This window comes from Cornus florida, unplaced genomic scaffold, assembly GCF_030987335.1.
Source record: "Cornus florida cultivar Cherokee Brave unplaced genomic scaffold, ASM3098733v1 CherokeeBrave_3.0.0_Hap2_Chr07, whole genome shotgun sequence".
In the NCBI taxonomy this organism is placed as follows: Eukaryota; Viridiplantae; Streptophyta; class Magnoliopsida; order Cornales; family Cornaceae; genus Cornus; species Cornus florida.
The window spans coordinates 49,637,217-49,660,123 of record NW_026775577.1 but is presented as its reverse complement, the minus strand read 5'-3'; the positions used below and the strand labels follow the sequence as shown (position 1 = coordinate 49,660,123).

General features: G+C 33.9%; 2 protein-coding genes and 2 long non-coding RNA genes across 4 annotated transcripts; 3 read left to right on the top strand and 1 right to left on the bottom strand.

Annotated features, from left to right (window-relative positions):
* The first annotated feature begins 1,053 nt into the window (after positions 1-1,053).
* LOC132267670 (uncharacterized) lies at positions 1,054-2,607 on the top strand. Its single transcript, XR_009469046.1, has 3 exons — positions 1,054-1,145; positions 2,360-2,421; positions 2,529-2,607. It is a non-coding gene; the product is annotated as an uncharacterized LOC132267670 (long non-coding RNA).
* A 4,045-nt stretch (positions 2,608-6,652) lies between these two features.
* On the top strand, positions 6,653-9,336 carry LOC132316707 (uncharacterized). The gene is made up of 4 exons (XM_059815179.1): positions 6,653-7,420; positions 7,537-8,165; positions 8,255-8,539; positions 8,619-9,336. Exons 1-4 carry the CDS (start codon positions 6,653-6,655, stop codon positions 9,334-9,336), a joined length of 2,400 nt encoding a protein of 799 aa, XP_059671162.1.
* Positions 9,337-10,387: 1,051 nt separating this feature from the next.
* LOC132267669 (uncharacterized) lies at positions 10,388-12,618 on the top strand. Its single transcript, XR_009469045.1, has 3 exons — positions 10,388-10,452; positions 12,325-12,433; positions 12,533-12,618. It is a non-coding gene; the product is annotated as an uncharacterized LOC132267669 (long non-coding RNA).
* Positions 12,619-18,709: 6,091 nt separating this feature from the next.
* On the bottom strand, positions 18,710-19,327 carry LOC132316706 (uncharacterized). The gene has a single exon (XM_059815178.1). The coding sequence runs from the start codon at positions 19,325-19,327 to the stop codon at positions 18,710-18,712; it is 618 nt and encodes a 205-aa protein (XP_059671161.1).
* Between the last annotated feature and the right edge of the window lie 3,580 nt (positions 19,328-22,907).

The window sequence follows — 22,907 nt, the reverse complement described above, 5'->3', positions numbered from 1 at the left end:
CTCTCTCTCACTCACTCTCTCTCTCTATATATATAAATAATTATTTACATCTACAATTTTGCATTATTTATTTATTTGTATATATCGATATTGCTTGAGATTTCTATGTGTTAATTTGGGTTTGGGTGATTCATTTGTTTTTCTTCTTAAATAGAGTTAGTCTGTTTCTCTCTCACTCACTCTCTCTCTCTCTATATATAAATAATTATTTACATCTACAATTTTGCATTATTTATTTATTTGTATATATCGATATTGCTTGAGATTTCTATGTGTTAATTTGGGTTTGGGTGATTCATTTGTTTTTCTTCTTAAATAGAGTTAGTCTGTCTCTCTCTCACTCACTCTCTCTCTCTGTATATAAATAATTATTTGCATCTACAATTTTGCATTATTTACTTATTTGTATATATAGGTATTGCTTGAGATTTCTGTGTGTTAATTTGGGTTCGGGTGATTTATTTGTTTTTCTGCAGAATCACCGGCTGAGTTTTTTACTGAGAGTAAGAACATTGCTGGGTTTGATAATGTGAGTTTCTTAGCCTCCTGTATAATTTCTGTGGGTATTTTTTTTTTTTTTTTTTCAGTACTTGTATTAGTTTGTAGCTGAATAATTTTGATATGTACTATTTGTTGCATTAAATATATAATCTCTCATATGTGATGATGGAAGCATGGTGTTAGTATTAGGAGAGTAATTGGCGAATTTATATCTAGTCCAGTGCCTCGATTGAATTAATTTGATTGGGAAAACTTTTTTGTTGTAAATTTCTGAAATTCTTTTTTTTTTTTTTTTTTTTCGGGGGGGGGGGGGGGGGGGGGGGGAGTTAGAAATTTTCCATTTATTTCTCTATGTGGGTGAAAACTAGATAAATATTCTCCTACTAAGAGAATTTGCAAATTTAAATTGTCTGAAGTTGGTTGTTAAATTCAGTGAATTAGGGGCAAAGTTAAATTCCGGATATCTGTATAGAAATCTATTAGTACAAGTTCGTAGCTGTTCTTTTTCCTTCAATCGTCAATTTCTGCATTTTATTTTGCTTTCAGCCAGGGAAATCCCTCTACAATACTGTGAGAGAACTTGTTGAAAATGCTCTTGATTCAGTAGAATCCATATCTGAGCTTCCTGTAGTAGAAGTAACAATGTAAGTGCATTTCATTTGTGCATATTCCTACTATGGATATTAGCATGACTTAGGTAGGCAAGCTTTAACATATGAGATAATCAAGCATGTCATTTAATACTTTAGTTTTACTATTTTCAATTCTTTGATGCTTTAGTGAAGAAATTGGAAGAAGCAAGTTTAATTCTATGATTGGTCTTGTTGATCGTGAACACGTTGATGAGGAACTTTATGATGATTTTGAGATAGCCAAGGCTTGTGAGGTGTGGGCCTTATACCTAAAATAGCCGAACAAGTATACCCACAGCTTCCCATTTTTAGGTGTTATCAAATCCACAATTTTTGTCTTAAAAGTTTTAAAAAATGTGGCAAATTAGTTTTAAAAAATCATCAACAAATGGCTTGAATAGATAAAAATATTTTTATCAGTTGGTCACAGGATTTGTTAGGTTGAAGAAAAAATTTACTGCCATGATAGATTTTGTGATGTATCCGTTTATTGTACTCTGTACGCTGCTATACCCCAACCTTGACTATACAATATATAGTATTGTGGCATTTAATTCGATGGATAGGATTTTCATTGATTGAGCTTTTATTGGTCCACATGATTGATATTAATTACATTTCACCATGGCTAAAGGAAGCAGAAGGGGTGTGTACATATTTAATCACTTATTGATACTTCTATAAACTTTTACTTATTTCTGGAAGCTGTGTGAATATATCTATCATGTATAGCGCACATATTTCTCATAAACCATGGATAATTTTGATCGACAAGAGTGATTCTGCAAAGGACATTCATGGTAATCATCCAATTTATTAGCACCCTTTAGACTAGAGCCAATCACACCTTTACATAATTCCTTGAATTTTAACATTGATTTAATAATTCACATTTGTAAATTGTGGCTAGTAGCAGGCTACCACTTTACTATGTAATCGTTTCACCATTCATCAACTGGCTGCTTGCCCTATTATATTGTCATCAAATATTTGTCCATAATATAGACATGTCACATGGATGAGACCAATAAGCTGAAGGCCCAACAAATTTTAAGAAGAGAGAAAAACTAAATAAAAATCAAATAGGTAGGATCGTATGATCCTTTGATTCAAATCGTAACTTTGACAACCATGTTTGTTACTGACTCTTACTAATGTAAAACGTGCTTCAATTTAATGCCCTACTTGTTGAGGATCTCTTAAAATCAAATCTTGTATATTTTCAGGTGCAATCACTGGAGCTATAACAACTCCTCTTGATGTCATAAAAACTAGATTAATGGTTCAGGTACAGATAATGGATCTTTTTTCTTACTTTTCTTTCTGTCTTAATCTTTTTCATAGAAGGGGAGTAATGCAAATTCTTTCTTCATTTCATCTTTTCAACCTTTGCAGGGGTCAGCAAACCAGTACAAAGGTATATTTGATTGTGTTAGGACTATCATTAGAGAAGAAGGGACTCCTGCTCTTTTAAAGGTATGCTCTTCCACGCTACGCCTTTTATCCCATAAGATGCAATTCAAAGTATAGTAATCATTCTTTGTGTTCTTTTCTCTCGTTGCTCTTTTCAATTTACATGATAGCATGGGAAACTATTAAGAAAAATGTCCTAATTTTGTTAAGATAGACAGCATTTCTAACTTACGGACAATGAGGGTCATATTTGAATAGGAATTGACTTAAATTAAAATTATATAAAACACTCTTAATCAAAAAATCAAAACTAATAGATACATATACAGAAAGAGATTGACGAACCTTGATTTTTTGCTCCAAATTGATGTGTATAGCCATCTGAAATTCGAAGAAATTGTGGATTCAAAATAGGAACCCTAGTTTCTTCATAGAACAAACAAATACAAGCAATCTTCGATGCCTCCCTCAATGAATTGTCAAACTTTGCTTCAAATTAGAGCAAGGATTAGGGTTCTTTTATGGAGATCTTCGTTTCAAAAACTCATGTCTGACAGCTTCAACAACTTGAATAAGTTAGCTTCAAATCAAATCTCATACATCTACACCATATCAAAATAATTTGTGAAAATAACACCTAGAACAACCCACACATCTACACTTTCATACACACATATATGCATACACGAAAAATAATATCTAAAAAGAAGGCAAAATACCCAAACTCTGCCACACATCTACAACACAAGATCTCATCCACCAACACCATACCAAAGTAAAATAAAACAAGATAATTAAGGACCAAAATCAATAAACTAAAATACGCTCAGAGTGTAGTGAGAGTTATTTCATTACCAACTTACTGTCACACCCCAAAATCATAGGGCGTGATAATAAGGTTAAAACAAAAAAAAAATGGAACAGCAGTTTTCAGCTTAAGAAAATTCTGCACAGCGGTTCCTCAAAAAAACATAGAAAATTCAATTATTATCAAAATGAAACAAACTAAATTTTTTTAGAAACTAGACTCAGATGACAATGTGACCGAGTCACTCCCGGATGCTAGAAAAACACCAAGGAAAACAGTTTTTGGAAGGAAGAAAGCTCTCACAGCTTGTGCTGAAATGGAACCAAGTGTAAAACTTTGGCCTGCTTAGTCTTTTAGAGAGCCAATAAAATTTTGGGGCCTTAACCTTAGAAACTAGACACTTGAAATAATAAAACTGGAAACTTTCATAATTTATTGATTTCGGGAAGGCCGTCAAATTCTTTTCTCAAATTCAGTTTCCAAACTGTGACCAGAAACCAAACAGCAGATGATATAAGATTTTTTAAAAAATATCCACCAATCGAAAAATTATAAAAATTTTGTGAGAGACTTTATACACAAAGGGAAACATATGGTAAAAATTTCACAGCGTTTGAAACACTACAACCTCTGATTAAAATTTGTTTCCAAGAAAGTACTAGAGGAAATTTAAAACAGATTTTTTTTTTTTCTTTAAATAAAACCCTCTAACAGAAAATTCAGAGCTTACCCCCATGAACAACTTATATAATACACAGGCATAACAAAGATCTAAAGAGGCTAAGAATATATATATTGCATAAAGTCATCCATAGAAAGATAATTTCAGTCCAAATTTGTACACCCAAAATAAAGAGTCACAGCTCTGATGCCCAGTCACTAAGTACATATGCTACCATTAGCAGGCTATACACAAAACATCTAGATACAGTACCCTGTCCTAAAGAACACATAGCAGAGAGCATATTGTCATCTTTACTCTAGCACAACAACCACGACCTTAACATTGTTTCATAAGGCATCAAACATGAACAAAATAGTACTTCAGGCTAATATTTTACACAAAAACACCAAGCAGAAGATGCTCCACAAAAGGATCCCATCTATGGGAACTCAAGCTTGGGTCTAGCATTGCCGTCTTGAGTACCAAGACCTGAAAAATAACAAGGGTGTGACAATGCCCAGTAGGAAAGCCTTTAACAAATGCCTCCATGAGGTTTTAACTTTTAGGTACATGATCTGATTAAGCAGAATTATTTTGGCGTAAAATTGATAATATACATCAGTCTACCAACATGCTAAGTTCTGATTGGAAAACAATTTAACCATGTAAAGTTCTGAAATAAAATCATAAGCAATACTTGTATGTAACCAAAACTCAGATCATGACCAAGCATATGTATAATATCTTAGCTAAAATCAAGCATTTGACTACAAGAAACTCATGTACTTGTAAAAAGAAAAACTAGAATTTCATGGAACATTAAATTGGGAAACAGAACTTTAAAAAAATAACTCTCAAGGCTGCAAGAGTTAAAGAGAATCCCTACCCAATTGAAGTTAACAACTGGAGGTGGTGAGATTAGATGGTGTGTGGGTAAAATGCCTACATTTTTAGCCTTAGTCTGAACCCTTCTTCTTTTTCTTCACTTTCTGTTCTTCTTTCTCTCTGTCAGACAACCCACGGCTAGAAGTTTTCTTTTAGGCTTGGGATGCAACAACTATGAGGGAACTAGTTACAAGTGTAGTGCTAAATAATTAAACGTGTCTCCAAGTTTTGCATATGAATGACACCTAGTTCTAGATCCCCTACATGCTGCCACATGCAAACCCACTAAACCACATTCTATTAAAATCTCAATACTCCCTCATTTCCAAAAGTAATCACTCAATGGCTCTACCCATTTTATTTATTTCTTTATTTCTTTATTTTTATTATTATTTGTTAACAACTAAATTCATCCCATGAGTAAAATAGAAAAATTAAATGAAACTTATGACTATAAATTAAATACTAGATCAAAAAATTATATACTAGACAATTAAGGAATTATAAATTGCCAACGAACCGTGCACAACCGATGCATTTAAATAAATTCCAAGCAATTAGGGATGTACTAATATTGAAATGCAACACATGAAATAGGTAGAAAGAAATTTAATCAAAAATCATGTAATTCTGGTCCTAAACATAGGGAAGACTTAATTAAATTTAAGGTTGTCACACTTACTCTTTGAATAGACTATTTTCTGCCTTTATTCACATTATCATGAATATGGTTAGATATTCTTCTTGCTAGAATTTTGATAATTTTTTTTTATCTTTTGTGATAGGTTAGTAGACAAAATAATTAATCAAATAGTGATGGATAAAGAATGGATGCACATGACTTACAGGTTATTATTTGTAGTGGAGTGTGCTTATAAAAGTTAATATTGTCTACACTAATTTTAAGTTTAATTAAATGTTAAAGCTTTAATTTTATAGAGTTGATCCAAAGTATTTAGAAGGAGTACGGAGGTTTGCTGATCAGGCGCAAGCGAATGCGGGCCATCCAGAAAACATTTTATGCCCTTGTAATTGTTGTCTAAATGCAAAGCACCAATACTTCGACATGGTGTTTAGGCATTTATTGGAAAATAGAATGGATCAATCATACACGATCTGGTACTTTCATGGGGAAAATCTGAGTGAATCTCCCCAATATGGAAGTGATGTAAATGACGTTGAAATGCCAGAGACGTATCAGATGTATAGAGATATTTTCTTTGATGGTGGTGATGATGTTTCGGATCCAAACTGTGAAATAAGAGAGGTTGAGTTTAAAAACAAGTTATACTATGCTATGACCCCTTTATTTCCAGAATGCACAAAGTATACGGTTATGTCTGCAATTGTTGCCTTATACAAGCACAAAGCAACAACTAATTTATCCGACACTGGTTTTGATGGACTTCTTCAAATGTTTGGGGATATGCTTCCAGAAAATAACAAACTTCCTAAGAGCTATTATGAAACGAAATTTTTTTTGAAGACATTTGATTTAGGATATAAGAAAATAGATGCTTGTAAGAATGAATGCTGTCTATTTAGAAAAGAGAATAAGCACATGACTAAATGCCCAAAATGTGGTGCTTCGCGGTGGAAAGAGAATGAGCGTACTAAGAAGGTTAAAAATGGTGTCCCAGCTAAGGTGTTGCGGTACTTTCTAATAGTACCAAGGTTTAGAAGAATGTTTCCCCTGAAATAGCAAAACAACTAACGTGGCATTCAACTCATAGAAGTGGGGATAGAAAGATGCGACATCCGGTTGACACGCCTGCATGGCATACGATAGATAAAAAATGGCCTTCTTTTGCATCAGATTCACGAAATTTAAGACTTGGCCTTTCAACTGATGGGTTTAATCCATTTGGTGACCTTAGTTCGGCATATAGTTGTTGGCCAGTAACATTGGTGGTATATAATCTTTCGCCACTTGAACTCATGTCTAAAGAGAATATGATGTTGACATTACTAATCCCAGGGCCGAGGCAACCGGGAAATGATATAGATGTGTATTTGGAGCCACTTATAGATGATTTGAAAGATCTATGGGAGAAAGGTGTGGAAATTTATGATGCATTTGCAAAGTCCACATTTAATTTGAAGGTAATCTTGATGTGGACAATTAGTGACTTTCCAGCTTTTAGTAACCTCTCTGGTCATGTTACAAAGGGTAAAAAAGCTTGTCCAACATGTAGTGATGACACATGTTCAAGGCGGTTGAATTGTAGCACCAAGACCGTTTACTTGGGTCACCGTCGATGGCTATCTCCTACTCACCCATTTCGAAAAAAGAAGAGTTGGTTTGATGGGAGTGAAGAACATAGGTGGAAGCCTAAAATATTGTCTAGGACTGAAATTCTTTATGCTGTGAAAAATATTAAAAATGATTGGGGTAAAAAAGTGAAGGGAAAATTACATATCAAACCAAAAATTGGAAAGAGGAAACAAAAGACAAAAAAGGACGAAAATGTGGCGTGGAAGAAAAAATCCATATTTTTTGAATTACCATTCTGGGAGGTAAGTATTTGTAATAGAAAGTCGTTTAGTTTTTTTTTTTTTTTTAAATAAAATATTATTTATTTAAGTTTATAATATGTTTTAAAAAAACTATTATTCCATTATTTGTGTTTTAGGTATTACTCGTTTGCCATAACTTAGATGTCATGCATATTGAAAAGAATGTTTGTGAGAGTATTATTGGCACCCTATTGAACATAAAAGGAAAATCAAAAGATGGACTCAAGTCTCGTAGGGATTTGGAGGAAATGGGCATCAGGGGGGATTTGCACCCACAAGATTCAAAAGGGAAACATTTCGTGCCACCAGCACCTCATACACTAAAGAAGGAAGAAAAACAGCTTTTTTGTAAGCGATTACAACAATTAAAGCTACCAGACGGCTATAGTTCCAACATTGGGACACATATATCATTGGATGAATGCAAGGTTGTAGGCTTGAAATCTCATGATTATCATGTCCTAATGCAACAATTACTACCGGTAGCGTTACGGGGAATTCTACCAAAGGCTGTAAGGAATGCCATATTTCGCCTATGCGCATATTTTAATGAAGTATGCGAAATGGTGATTGATAGGAACTCAATGGAAAGACAGGAAAATGAAATTGCTGAGACATTGTGTATGTTAGAAAGATTTTTTCCTCCATCTTTTTTCGACATTATGATTCACTTGACTATTCACATCGCACGCGAAGCTCGTATTTGTGGACCAGTACAATTTCGTTGGATGTACCCATTTGAGAGGTACTAATATCAACTTTTTCTTCTTTTATGGAGTTAGATATTTAATATTATAACATATATATAATTTATTTTGTTTTTATGTGTTTTAGGATGATGAAGGTTTATAAAGGATATGTTAGAAATAGGGCGAGACCTGAAGGATACATAGCTGAAGGCTATTTGGCTGATGAGTGTGTGAAATTTTGTAGTGAGCACATCAAACAAGCTTCTAAAATAGGGGAGAGACATTCTCGAAATGAGGATTTTGAAGGTGAGACAACAATAGATGGCCGTCCAATTTTGAAAGGAATTTTGAAAGTCATGTCGAATGACATGTTACAAATTGCTCACCGTTATGTCTTGTTCAATAATGCAGAGGTGGAACCGTACACAGGGTAAGTATGATATCTTCAGGAGTTATTAATTTGTTATAAAAATAACAATGAAAACTTACCAATAGTGTTTCCCTCACAGAAAACATTTGGAGGAGCTTAAGCAGATGGACAAGCGTCTCATAAGGAATGCAAGTGCATTACAAAAGAAACATATGGAGACTTTTTGTTTGTGGTTTGCAAATGAAATTAGTGCAGCTGGTAATGATGTGTCCGATACACTTATGTGTCTTGCAAATGGGCCTAGAAGAGAAGTCATTTCACATTCGGGATATATTGTTAATGGACAACGATTTCACACCAAGGATGTGGAGAGAAGCACACAAGATAGTGGTGTTTCGCTTGAAGCGAAAACTATATGTCAATCTAGTGCAAGAGATACAAATCAAGTTCTAGGAAAAGTATCTTACTATGGTGTTTTAAAAGATATACTTTTGTTAGATTACCACACATTTAAAGTGCCAATCTTTGATTGTGAGTGGGCAAACATTAGAAATGGCATCAAAGTTGAAGATGGATTTGTATTAGTTAACCTTCATGAAGGTCAAAGTCAGTTTCAAAGTGATCCCTTTATTCTTGCTTTACAGGCTAAGCAAGTTTTTTATTCAAGGGAAGATGAAACATCTAATTGGTATGTTATACTTAAAGCGCCGCCAAGAGGTTTTAATGACTTGGAGTCTTTTGAAGAAAATAGTTATGTGTCTTCTATGCCATTAGATGTATCAAGATTGGACTCAAATGATGATGATGATGGCAATGAAGAGTATGTGCGGTTGGATTGTGAGGGCATGACCGTGTAGATGTATTAAGATTTTACTGGAAGTCATTTTATTTTATTTTATTTTGGGACTTTGTTTATGTAATAGCCTTTTATTGTCTTATGTTACATAAATCAGGTTTTTCGCATTCTATTGTAGTGCTTTATGACATGTCTTCTTATAACTTTACACCTCACTCACTCTTTTTATCTTTTAGATACTACTCCATATAGGCTTTACTTTTGTTTAAATAACTTGTACACATGTTTTGTGGGTCTATCTGAAGGTGTGGGTCTATCTGAAGGTGTAAAACACCCTTAATATCATCTATATTTGCAAGAACATATATGTATTTTTTATATTTAAACATTCTTATGCATCTTGTATTGTCTAGACCCTGAGTTCTATCACCAATACACTAATATGCAGGGGAAAAATGATATGTAATGTTATGCTTGAAATATCTATGGCTTGAAATACTTTGTTTTTTTTTTTTTTTCTGGAACTTTTTGTTTTTAAAAATAGGTCATTCTCATTATAAGAGCAAAGGAGTAAGAATTGAAGAGGGAAAAAGATAGATAAATTTCAGCATGCGTGGTCCTGCAGAAGTAAGTAATTAATATATCGATTTTAAATTATAATTTTGTTGCCTCGTATTAAATTTTAATGGTTTTTCTTATTTTCTTATCTTGCATATTTTCTCATATAAAGTCCTCTAAAGTTGGTGCAAAAAGAGGACTAAGAGAGAGGAATTGTATTGTGGCAGCATTAAGGACTTCGGGAAATGAGGGAATTACTATATCAGATCGAGATTCAAACTTTCCCCATACACAGTTAGGTGGACAATCTAGAGGTTCTAGCTGCGTTCCAATCGATCATGATAGGGGAAGCACCTCGGCAAATGATGCTTCAATAACTCCCTCTACTCACAAGGGTCCTCATAAGGGTAGAGGTCCATCAATATTAGCAAATGCAGTAGTAAATGATAACGAGTCACCACTTCCGATTGAATTCAATGAAAGAGGGCAACCAATTGGTGAGAATAGTAAAAAAATTTCTACTAGCATCGGAATAATAGCACGACATGTTCCAATTAGCTCAAAAAAGTGGAAAGAGGCTTCAGCTGAGAAAGAAAGACTCATATGGACATCTATAAAGGTATGTTCTTTTCTTGCATTTTATGTGATATATTTGTTTTATTATAGGTATTTGACCTAAGATTCAGTTTTAGAATTATAATTGAAATAAAAGTGATGACCAAATTTAATAGCACACACCACCATTCATAATTGGACCTAAGCCATTAATGATAGGAAATTTTCCCAAAAACTACTGATTGTTTGATTTTTACACTAAATGCAGCAAAAATTTGAAGTCCCTGATTTTCATAAAAAGGATGCTTTTAGAAGAATGGGAAAGAGTTGGGGTGATTATAGAACACGCCTTACAACCAACATATATAAGTCAAATGAAGATACAGAGGCTATTGATTCATTAAAGCCTGACAGTATACAATCAATCGATAAGTGGCAACAGTTTGTGAGTAATCGACTTTTTGATGACCACAAAGTAAGTAAAATATTGATCAAATTACCACAACTCTAATAACTTTCTTCTTTAGAAATTAGTAATTATATTATTTGTTTATAGCGAAAGAGAGAAAAATCTCAAGAATTGCAAAAGAAGCAATAGATGCCTCACACAACAAGTCGTAAGGGGTATGCTCGTCTAGAGGATGAAATGGTAAGTAGAACTAATTATTCCATCTTTCTTTTCTTCTTTCATCCCATGAATGGATCTTGTTGTTTGATTTTGTACACGTGTCAGACATATTTTGTATCGATATTTTGTATTTAATCATGTGCTTTGGAAGCTTAATTGTGCATTATTAGTGAAAATTTCAGCTCAAAGTATACAACACAAGAAATCTTAGCTTCAATTCTCTACACCAATAGGGAAACAACTTTCAAACCACAATGCAGCTTCTTTTGATGCTCAAAATAGATTCCCACAGTCTTGTCTTAGCCTTTTCTCCTTTAGGGGCACTTTACTAATTCTGTGGCTGGTCCTTCTTGAAACTAGCTTCCACAGCTTACAATCATCATATAACACATGCTTTAATTACCACAACTCAGTTTTTAACAAGTTAGTAATAAGTCACAACCCAAACCAAGCTTCACAATTATTTTTTACAGTAGTGATGTTCTTAGGGACAGAATTGTAAATTTGCTGTGGTACATCTCAATTCTCGATTCTCCTATTCATATAATATCAAACTAGAGGTGCTCAGATGAAAATTATGTCAACTACACTCAAGTATGACAGTCACAGCACTCACAGTAGGCCATTAAATTTAAACAAAACCTGATTTGTTAAGTCTATTAGGCCTGAAACTATAAAGGTTATTTTTCTGATATGTGGCTTAGATTGTACAGCTCTGTATCATCATTATAAGCATGATCAAGCAACAATAATGCATGTAACATAAAGATGTATCACTTTTAAGTTCACATACAGCTACAATGCATCAAAAATTAAATATAGAGCAGGTTTGAGATTTGAGAATTGATACCAGCTCTAGAGTTGTTGTTTTTGTGGCTTCTTGCAGATGTAAATCACCAACTTAAACTTGCTCAGCCCTTGTCTCAGCTCCAAAAAAGACCCTCAACACTCATATATGTATTTGAGACCCTCATTTTATACTCTCAGCCCTCTTTGATTATCTTTGAGACCCTCATTTTATACTGAATTTAGGGTTGAATTTCAACTCAAATGATCATTTAAAATCTCTGTAAACCTCTCTTATTCTTTGGTCTTGAGTCCTCTTTAGCACAGCCTCTCAAATGTAGCTCAAATAGAGCTAAGAACACACATTTCTGTCCTCTTTAGCACAACCTCTCTTGTAATCGCTGCAACACTCGTGTAAGTATTTGAAAAAAAATTTATTAGCAAATTTTACACAAATATTATACTAACTTGTACAATATTAACATGTTCTATTATCTGTACACAAATATTGTTCCTGTGTAGAGAAAAAAAAAGTGATGCACCTGACGCTATAACAAGGGTTGATGTATGGATCGAAGGTCACATGAGGAAGGGTGGGAAACCTTTGAACGATGTGACAGAAGAAGCAGTGGTAATATATATTTCCTACCTATCTTATATTTTTTAAATTTCCATTTATAAACATGCTTAAATGCATAACAACAAACATGTTTAAAATATGGAATTTCAGAAACAAATGAAAGAGTACACCAAAACCCAACCTAAAGGCACAAGCTCTCTTCGAGATGATGGACTCACTCATGTACTTGGTCCAGAACGTAAAGGTCGAGTTAGAGGCCTTGGTTTTGGAGCAATAATCTCTAAAATTGAGGCAAATGGTTTTCAAAGGGTGCAAACAAAAAGGGTAGAAGAAATAGTTGAACAAAGAGTAGAACAAATCAAACATGAAATGAGAAATGAGATTATGAATGAGATGAAAGCCTTGTTGGTAAGTGTTACAACAATTTATATACGTATTATTTTCTGCCTATATAGCATTTGAATTTAATGTACTAGTTTTTTTAATCCATGTTTTCATTAATTGTAGTCCCAAAATGCTAGCGCTGGCTCTCAGTCTAATGCTATGCCAAGTCCTATTATAGAAGATCTACAAGGTTTAAAATGTGAGTTGTTACACTGGAATGGGTCAGGTGTAGTTGTTGCAAAGGCTGAGATAGCAGCAACGGATCCCAATGCGTTAGAAGATCATTTTCCAATTGGTCCAGATTGTTGGAAAGTATGGATTGATGATATCTTGGTCGGCGACTGTCCTTTGTATCGAGCAAGCCTAAATGGAAATTTTTATCTTTGTGATGCTAACACAAGCTCGGTTGTATGGCCTAAGAAATATGTGAAAATTATTCAGGTCAATTAGTCATTCATTAACTTATTATTATATTTCTTAAATTAGTCATACGATCTGATTTTTTATGTTTTTGTTTGCATTACATTTTTGAAATATTTTTTTTTTGACAGGATTGATTATTACCAGTTCATTAGGAGTAGAAGAATCAGAATTTCTATGATTCCAGTCTACAACAGAGGTCAAATACTAAGCTTCTTTTATGATTGCACAATTTTAATGCTTTTTATACTCATACTTAGGGGGTCACGTGCCTTTAAATGACCAATATTGCGGTGTATCTTGAACTTTATTACCTTATTGGTACATCGGCCCGTGTGGAGGCTATTAAATTTTATTTCTTGTTTTAAAATGTTGAAAGCGTGGGAGTATGGGATCATTGTATGTGGAGGTTTTGATTGATTGTTGTGGAGGAGAAGTTGTTGATGTCATGAGATTTTTCTTGGATTGATTACGTGTGCATGATTGATATTTTTATTAAATAATTTTGTGAATTAAAAAAAATAATATAAAGTGCTTTAAAAAAAGAGAATTGTAACATTGTATGGAGTTTTTATATTCAATCTATTTAGTTTGCTCTATTACATAATTCTTTCAAATATATGCACAAGAGTAGAAGTAAAATTCTATTATGAGGACTCAAAATGTATGATATAAGATATGTTTTGCATCACTATGACCACTTTGACTGTGCAATTTCATTAATTGATGATTTAAAAATATGATAAGAACTTCATTTATACCATCTTTCCACTCCATCCGAATTTGACAAAGCCAAATGCAAACACAAAGCCGCCAACAAACAACCACCACTGAGAATAGTATGAGAATAGTAAGTTGTGAGTCATCACTTTTAAGAGTCAAAAGAGTCGTGTGTTGAATGAAGAAATCACAAAGTATATAAATTATTGATGGGAAGGAGATTTCTTCAAAACTTTGGGCCCCCACAAAACAAACACAAATGCACCTTTCCTTTTCTATATAGAATGACAGCAATATGCATATATCAAAAGAGTTAAAACTAAGTCATGAAACATTTGATTTATTATTATATGTGAAGATATTCATTATCATTTAATTCAGAAAAAAAAAATTATAAAAAAAATTATATATTGACATTTGATGAAAATAAGATGTACTTGTGATGAAAATATTAAAAGATCACTAACCATTGGTTTTTATATGTTGAAGTGTACCCAATGTTAAACCAGTAACTTCATAATGTAGCTTCAAAACAGACCTTTACTTGTTTCCCCCAACCTAGGTATCTTCAAAAACACTTGCTCAAAAGAATAGCACAATGATAGGAGTAAGATAAAATAGTTTCTCTTCACAAAGGCTTAAACCCCAAAATTGAGGTTAGACAAGTCTTTTCACAATGCAGCTTCTGTTCAGGTCTTCAATTAACTCCCACAACCTTGTATCATCAAATTATACTTGCTTGATTGTTTAGAACACTTTACATAGCAAGTTACAGCAATAGGCACACACAAGCAGGCTTAATCCCACCAAAACCTAGCTTTTAAGCTTTCAAGGGCAACTTTATGATTTAAGCTTAGGAACACCTCACAGTCCACTCCCCTAGTCTTTAATAGGCTAGATACACTTGCTTAGGTATTAATAACCAATTAACAAGCAAGGTATATTCCAATGCAAGGTTACAACACCATCTTGTGTTAAAACACTGAATTTCAGTTTTAAAAAGAAAACATATATAAATTAAACTACCAACAAACTGAGATATAGTGTTCATGAATTTCAGATTTGCTCATAATTATGAGATAAAGAGACTACATATTATGATATTGTAGTGTTCATGAATATAAATGTCAATACCCCTTTCGAAGCCAAGTTAATCATTTTTCTGCTTAGAACAATGATAGTATTATTTATTGCCCATGCAAGATAAAATGCATGCTAAGAGTTCTAAAGCAACAATATATACATGATTGCTGATACCAGAAATACAGCAATCTTGAGAATTCAGGATCTCTCTAGGAAAGCAATTAGATTGATTTACACATGAGGGAAAGAGATAAATTAACGATGCAAATTCAACAATTTTACAGTTATTCTTAATTCTAAATCAGTCCTAGTCTATAGTCTACATCTAAGTAGGGAATACCGTTAACAAGAATATGAACATCCGGCACTCCCTTCAAACCCCCTAAAAGGGAGGGAGAGAGAGAGAGAGATTAACGGCATGAATCTGACCATTACACCATACCACTTCCCTTCCTCCACATGCACAAACGTTTCATTATATACCCTTGTATTTGGATAGGGTAAGGGTTATTACAAATGCTCATTATTGTGTCAGGTAGGGCGAGTCCCAAGTAAATGACATAAAAAGCGGCTAAAACCGCCATAAAGAAGCCGGCAAAAGAGGAATGAATTGGGGTCTAATGGAGAGAAAGCTTAGATCTGTTTCTTCCCTCAAGGTTAGGCCAAATTACAGGCAATACCTTTAACATTTTAGAAATTACAGATTCCTCCCTCAAAGTTGGCTCCGTTATGCCCTTTTTTCAGCTTTGTGTTCTATTTTACAGAATTTACAGAGATAAGATAGAAGCCAAAAGAAGAAAGGAAGATAAATAATTTGTGTTCTTTTGTTTGATACTTGAAAGAGATAAATTGGAGAAATAAATAAATAAAAGAAGAATAAAGAAGGGAAAAAAAGGTAAGTAAGTGTGGAGGGTGGTTTAAAATTTTGCTTGCATTGTTGAGACTAATTGTGGATAGTGTGTATTTTGTATAGAAGTTGATAAAATATTCACTAGTTGGAGAAGATCTCTAACCCTCCATTATAATTACACATATCCCCAGTCTCCAACTGGGTTAGGGTCATAGGGCTGGCAATTGTCATAACAACCTCATTAGCTTAGATGCAAGTCATGTGTGATGTGTCCATAGAAGGTCCACTTTCCTAAACCAAACTTCAACTTGTCAAGATGTTGGTGGGTTGGTTTGGTGGCTAAGAACTAGCCACTGCATATATGCCATAAAAATGATACAGGTCATTGTGGATAGTGTGTATTTTATATAGAAGTTGATAAAATATTCACTGGTTGGAGAATATCTCTAACCAATCCATTATAATTACACATATCCCCAGTCTCAAACTGGGTTAGGGTCATGGGGCTGGTAATTGTCATAACAACCTCATTAGCTTAGATGCAAGTCATATGTGATGTGTCCATAGAAGGTCCACTTTCTTAAACCAAACTCAAACTTGTCAAGATGTTGGTAGGTTGGTTTGGTGGCTAAGAACTAGCCGCTGCATATATGCCATAAAAATGATACGGGTCATCATCCTTCTTTCTCTAAGCAAATAGTGTGTGTGTGTGTGTGTGTGTGTGTGTGTGTGTATATATATATGAATATAGTATAGAATAAAAAATAAAATAAGAGGAGAGGTTTTGGAGCAACGAAGCCTTCTGAAGAATAACTACAACAACCAAAATTGAAAGAGGGGTTTACCTAATCAATGTACGTACTATGTCACTAGACCTTTTTAATGTAAAAAGATTGAATTTTTAAAAGAAAATGAGAGTTCTGAGTTAAACATATTCGAGTTCCCTTTGATGTACCGTAGAGTGTTTTAATGAGAAAAGATTGAATCTTTGATTGAAAAAACCTCAATCAAGGTACTTGTTATATCACTAGACCTTTTTAATTCTAAAAGATTGAATCTTTGAAAGAAATTGAGAGTTTTGAATTCAACTTATTCGAGTTCCCTTTAACGTCCCAAAGAAGTCCACTCCCTTAGTCTTCAATAGGCTAGATACACTTGCTTAGGTATTAATAACCAATTAACAAGCAAAGGTATATTCCAATGCAAGGTTACAACAGCATCTTCAATGTTAAAACACTGAATTTCAGTTTAAAAAAAAAAAAAACATATATAAATTAAACTACCAACAAACTGAGATAATATATATATATATATATATATATATATATATATATATATATATATATATATATAAGACTTGACTTGTATTTAAAGTTTCAGATTTGCTCATAATCGTTGCACCAAAAACCTACAATGTTTCCGATTTGTTTCAGAATGTTTCAGATTTGCTCATAATCATGAGATAAAGAGACTACATATTATGATATTGTAGTGTTCATGAATATAAAGATATTATGATATTGTCTGTTCTCATACATCCTTTCAAAAATCTAGTATTCAATTAAGGAAAATTATCTGCTTCAAATATAAAAGCAGATCTAAGGAAAAAATTCTTAGCAAAATGTTTGTGTTTGATTCATAAAATGATAATCTTGTTATTTCCTTTTTTATTAGCATTCTGAATTTAAGACTTGTGTGATATAGTTACTTTCTTGGATTTTGCAGCTACTTCCTTGGATTTTGCAGCTACTTCCTTGGATTTTGTACAATGAGCTGGTTTTTTGACAAGTGCAGACTGAAACTCAAGTGCTAGAAGGTTTATCAATTTTTCAACAGAAGTGTTAAGAAATTGATGATTTTCTTGACAAATGGATGTATTTTCTGTTTTGGAACATTGATAAATGATGAATTGTAAAAATGTTTTAACTCTTTTGATATATTTAATGGGATATGTATGTTTTTTGAATTGAAATGAATTATAGCTGAAAGTGATGTGAATTATAGGTAGTGGATGATTAATAGGAATTAATTAAGGGTGCATTATTTATAAAATATATTTATATATATATATTTTATTTACGAGGAGCTTGAAATACCGTAAATAAGTGAAAATCTTCCTTAAATAACTTTTCTACGGCATGTACGGCAAGTCGGGAGAATGGTTTATATTATTTACGGGTACCTAAAATTTGCCGTAGAAAAGTTTTCTACGGCATGATTTAATGGCTCGTAATATTATTTACGGGTAATTAAAATTCGCCTTAGAAAATTTTTCTACGGCATGGTTTTGTACCTCGTGAGATTATTTACGGATAGTTACAACTTGCCGTAGAAAACTTTTCTACGGCAGCCGTGGGTACCTCGTGAGATTATTTACGGGTAGTTATACTTCGCCGTAAAAAAATTTTCTACGGCAGGCGATGGTGTCTCGTGAGTTTTCTACGGGTAGTTACAATTCACCGTAGAAACCTTTTCTACGGCATGCCTCGGCACCTCGTAGGTTAATTAAATAAAATTTAATATATATAAACGAAATTATTTTCTACGGCGACTCTATTGTTTTTCTACGAGGTAGATTTTTTCTCGTAAAAAAAATTGAGTATTTACGGAACCCTCATACACGAGTGCCTAGAATGCGCCGTGAATAGGTTTCCACGGCGGTTTTGGCCCCTCGTAGAAGTCTTTTTTTCTTGTAGTGTAAGTAGGATTTTTTTTTTTTTTCACGGCAAGAATAAAGATTTATTTCATAGTAAATCAATTGATTACAAGCTTATCCCGATCCTGAATACCATCAGGCAAAACATCAGTAAAAATAAACTCTCTATGTGACCCCAAAGCCAACTGCCACCTGATGGACCATGTCATTAGCTTCACGAAGGACAAACGCTACTGAGAAGAACTGATGAAAAAGAAGAATTCATATCATCAACCACAATATTTAAATATGGAGGGCAAGGACCGGACTTCAGAATAGCTTTCACCATTACCTCCGCATCGGTTTCAAAAATGACTCTATCAAAACCCCATTGAAGTGCCTGAAGCAATCCTTTTCTTAATATCAAAGCCTCTGCAAGAGAAGGATGTGAAACATACGGGAAAAGAAACCCAGCTCCTTTTAAAACAGAACCGGCATGATTATGAACCACAATACCTCCCCCACCAGTACACGATTTAGAATCAAAAGCGTCATCACAATTAATCTTTACAAAAGAAATAGGAGGAGAATTCCACACAATACTTTGATGCGTAACATGCTCTTTTGATTTTCTGGAAGAAAGATGACCCACCCCAAGAGCATCAACATACTCGGTACAATGCTTACTTGCCACTTCGGCTATATCATCAGCTTTCCACCATTCCTGTTTGTAAACCCAAGCATTTCTCGCTTTCCAAATCTGCCAACAAATGCATGCAACCAAACTCTGTAATTTACCCAATGATCTCGAATGGAATAATAGTGAATCTGCTCTCTCCACCATGCATCCCATAGCCCATGAGATACATCCCCACAATCAATTCCAATTTTAGAAGCATTCCAAACTTGAATAGAACGAGGACATCAACAAAATAAATGACTCACTGTCTCCGGAAATAACAAATTGGTTAATTTTAAAAGTTAATTTTTCACATTGATTGAATAAAATAAAATAATTACAAATGCATCAAGAATTATTAGTAAAGTCCAAAATATCATCACACTCTTATTACAAAATACAAAAATATCCCTTTTAAAATTATCTAATTTTAAATATTAAAATAAATAATTAAGAATTAGTTTAATTAGCAAATAAAAATTCTCCATCTCTTCTCTTTGTCCTCTATGGCATTGGATTGCCCCTTGGGATTGAAGGCAACTGATCTGAAAGGTAAGAATTGAAAAGGGAAGCTCTACAAGTTTACTATGGCAGTGGTGATATAAGAAGATGTAAAAACTATGGCAAGGATTTCATATCCCTGTTGGATAGTAGGGTAATGAAGTGTGTTTTTCTTTTTTTATTTGGGGGGGGGGGGGGGGGGTGGTATCCACATGTGCCTTTCTTTTTTGTTGTCTAGAGATCTCTAGTTGTTTCTTTCATTCTTCAATCAATTATAAAAAATCACAACAAATTTTGAGATGTCAAATTGATAACCCTATGCAAGAACCCAAATTTCATAAGGTATAACATACTTCTAAAGCCTATATCTGAAACTTGTGAACAAAAATGATTACATATTTATATTTATATTTATATATGTGTGTGAAGAGAGGGAGAGGAGGACCTAGAAAACCTGGGTGGTGCTCTGGACGTTAGTGCTGATTGACGACGAATATAAGTGATAAAGAATTGTTATTCACTAATCAAACTAATTTTTAATTATCTATTTTATTATATAAGAGAATATTTTGATATTTTGAAATAAGAGTGTGAGGATATTATGTATTTGTAATTATTTTACTTAATCCAATGAAAATAAAAAAATTACCTTTAAAAATTAATTGATTTGTTATTTAAATGTCTTAACTTTACCTATATGTAATTTTCCTATTATTTTTTAATATCAAGCTGAAGTGATGTGGACTCTCCTTGTGCTCTCAATAATCGGTTATTGAGAGTGGCATTCAAATTTTCAAATGTAAGATATGTTGCAAAATGGGCTAAAGATATTCTCCATTATCACGTTTGCTTCTGACTATATTTCTTTTATATAGAAAAGAGATCTCGGATGAAAGCCTGCTCGTCGGCTAATCAATTGAAAGAAAAGTCAAGCAGTACATATTGCGCGGTGAGTTTCCTAGATGCCAGTTCATAGGTGGATTGATGGCAGAGTTTTGAGTCAGAGAGGGTTCATCAATCAGATGATGCGAGATATGAAATCGAAGATCCAGCGGATGGTGCGAACAATTCGAACGAGTAGACTCCACGGCTCCTTCTTTCAGGTTCTCTTTATTGACTGATCCTTTCGAACATGAGAGCGTATGAGCAATCCATTACTTAGTTCAGCTTGAGATTGGAAGAAATGAATCATGTAAGCAAACAATTAAAAGAGTGCAAATCATCCGATTTCATATACTAAAACCCTAATAAAAATTCAGAGACTAGTAAAAAACTAGGTTTTTCACAAATTAGCAAATGAATTAATAAAAACAATCTGAAACAGAAAATTGATTATATAAACTGAACAAGCAATATGAGAAAAGACATATTGGTGATCAAATCAAAGCTAAAATGTCGCCTCGGCGAATGGTACCGGATTGGTGATGTTGGCCGAGACATATTATCATATACAGTCCATAGGGCTTCTAGACTACTGGTGTCTTAGTTTTACATGGTATTTCCATTATTAAAAGGATGAGCATATATATTATTTCAATGAAGCCCTAAATATAATTCAGAAAATTTTCCAGGAAAAAATAATAATTCTATATCTGGAAAATAAAGAAAGGGTGATTTATTTGGGATGCTAAAGTTTTCGATTCTTAAAACTTCACAAAGACCAAAGAGGAAACAACAGAATTTTTTTTTGTTAATTTGAAAACTCTTCATCAAAAAACAGCGAAGTTATCTGAGGCTCAAGAGGTATAAGCACAGAACACTGTAATGCAAGATTTACACTTTTTTTCACTAAAAATGGAAAACTTTCTATAGCAATCAAAGGAAACATACATAGAGATGTAGAGAGAGAAATAGTGAGGCATATGGAAAGAGAAAATACAAACCTCGGAATTGGAAGACTCAAGAGAAGATTTACTGGGTGTCTGAAGGAGGCGGAATGGAGATGATAGCTGCTAGTTTTAAAGAGAGAAATGGAACAGTGTTTTAGAGAGAGAGTATGGGAGTAATAGGTGAAGTGGGGGACGGAGGTTGCGTTGTACTGATGAAAAAGACGAGTGAGGGGACCGTCTGAGTTTTTTTTTTTTTTTTTTTTTTCCGGTGTCAAAGAAGCAACAACAACCTAATCAAAACACAAAATTTTTGGCTCCAAGAGCAAGAATATCAGCAGGAATATAAATTAAAGTAGTATTCTAAAGAATGTACAGATGAGAAAGCTAGGTAAGACCATGGGTGACCTCATTACCATGCCTAAGCATATGGCTAAGTCGAGAAAAAGAGAATCACCGAAGTGCCACTCGAATATCAAACGATACAGACTGAATCTCAATTGGACCACAATCATTTCCATCAACTGCTTGGACCACCAACAAAGAATCGCACTTGAACCAAAACTTAACAGAAGACAAATTTGAGGCCCAGAGAACCGCTTTTCGCAAACACATAGCCTCAGCCATAGTAGCAGTCGAAGCCTGAAAAGGAGAAAAAACCACTGCCTGAAGAATAGTTCCCCTAGAATCCCAAAAAATAGCACCACCGCCCCTAATCTGAGAAACCGATGAAAAGGAAGCATCCACATTACATTTAATAATACCCTCTAGTGGAGGCAACCAACGAGAAGGGGAGGGATGGGGACACAAAGCCGATCTAGGCCTGACCTGATAAGAAGTCATATCAACGCCTGCGGAACTGGAAGCCTCCTTAAACTCCCATCCCACCTCAACCTATCTTCTTTAGAAAAGAAACTGAAAGGACAACTAAGAATAGCTGTAACAATAGGGGGCGGAAATAAAGATTGAATCAAGTTGATGTTCTAACCAGTCCACTGAGAATCAAATAACTCCCCCACTAATTCAGGAATCACCAACTGAGGAGGTCGTATCAACCTACCAGACATACCAGGTACCCATTGATCATTCCAAATATTAATAGATATTCCATTTCCCATAACCCATTTAGATCCAACAGCAATAAAAGATTACGTAGACCTAATACTGCGTCAAGCCCAAGAAGAATTTGATCCCAACTGCGCCTCTAAAAAGGAACAATTGCAAAAATATTTGACTTTAAAGAGCTTAAAAGCCATCCCATTATGGTGGACCAGAAAATTCCAACCCTGCTTAGCTAACAAAGCATCATTATAGACCTCAAAGTTTCAAAACCCTAACCCCCCTTCCTCTTTAGCATCACATAAAAGCTCCCATTTAACCCAATTGATAGTAGCAGATGCACCTTCTTTACCCCACCAAAAGCTACG

Excerpts from the sequence above, each read along its gene's own strand:
- LOC132316706 (XM_059815178.1), bottom strand. The coding sequence starts at position 19,327 with ATGGGATGCATGGTGGAGAGAGCAGATTCACTATTATTCCATTCGAGA.
- LOC132316707 (XM_059815179.1), top strand. The coding sequence starts at position 6,653 with ATGCGACATCCGGTTGACACGCCTGCATGGCATACGATAGATAAAAAA. Across the intron at positions 7,421-7,536 it reads TTGAATTACCATTCTGGGAG|GTATTACTCGTTTGCCATAA; the intron begins GTAAGTATTTGT and ends TTTGTGTTTTAG. Across the intron at positions 8,540-8,618 it reads GAGGTGGAACCGTACACAGG|AAAACATTTGGAGGAGCTTA; the intron begins GTAAGTATGATA and ends TTTCCCTCACAG.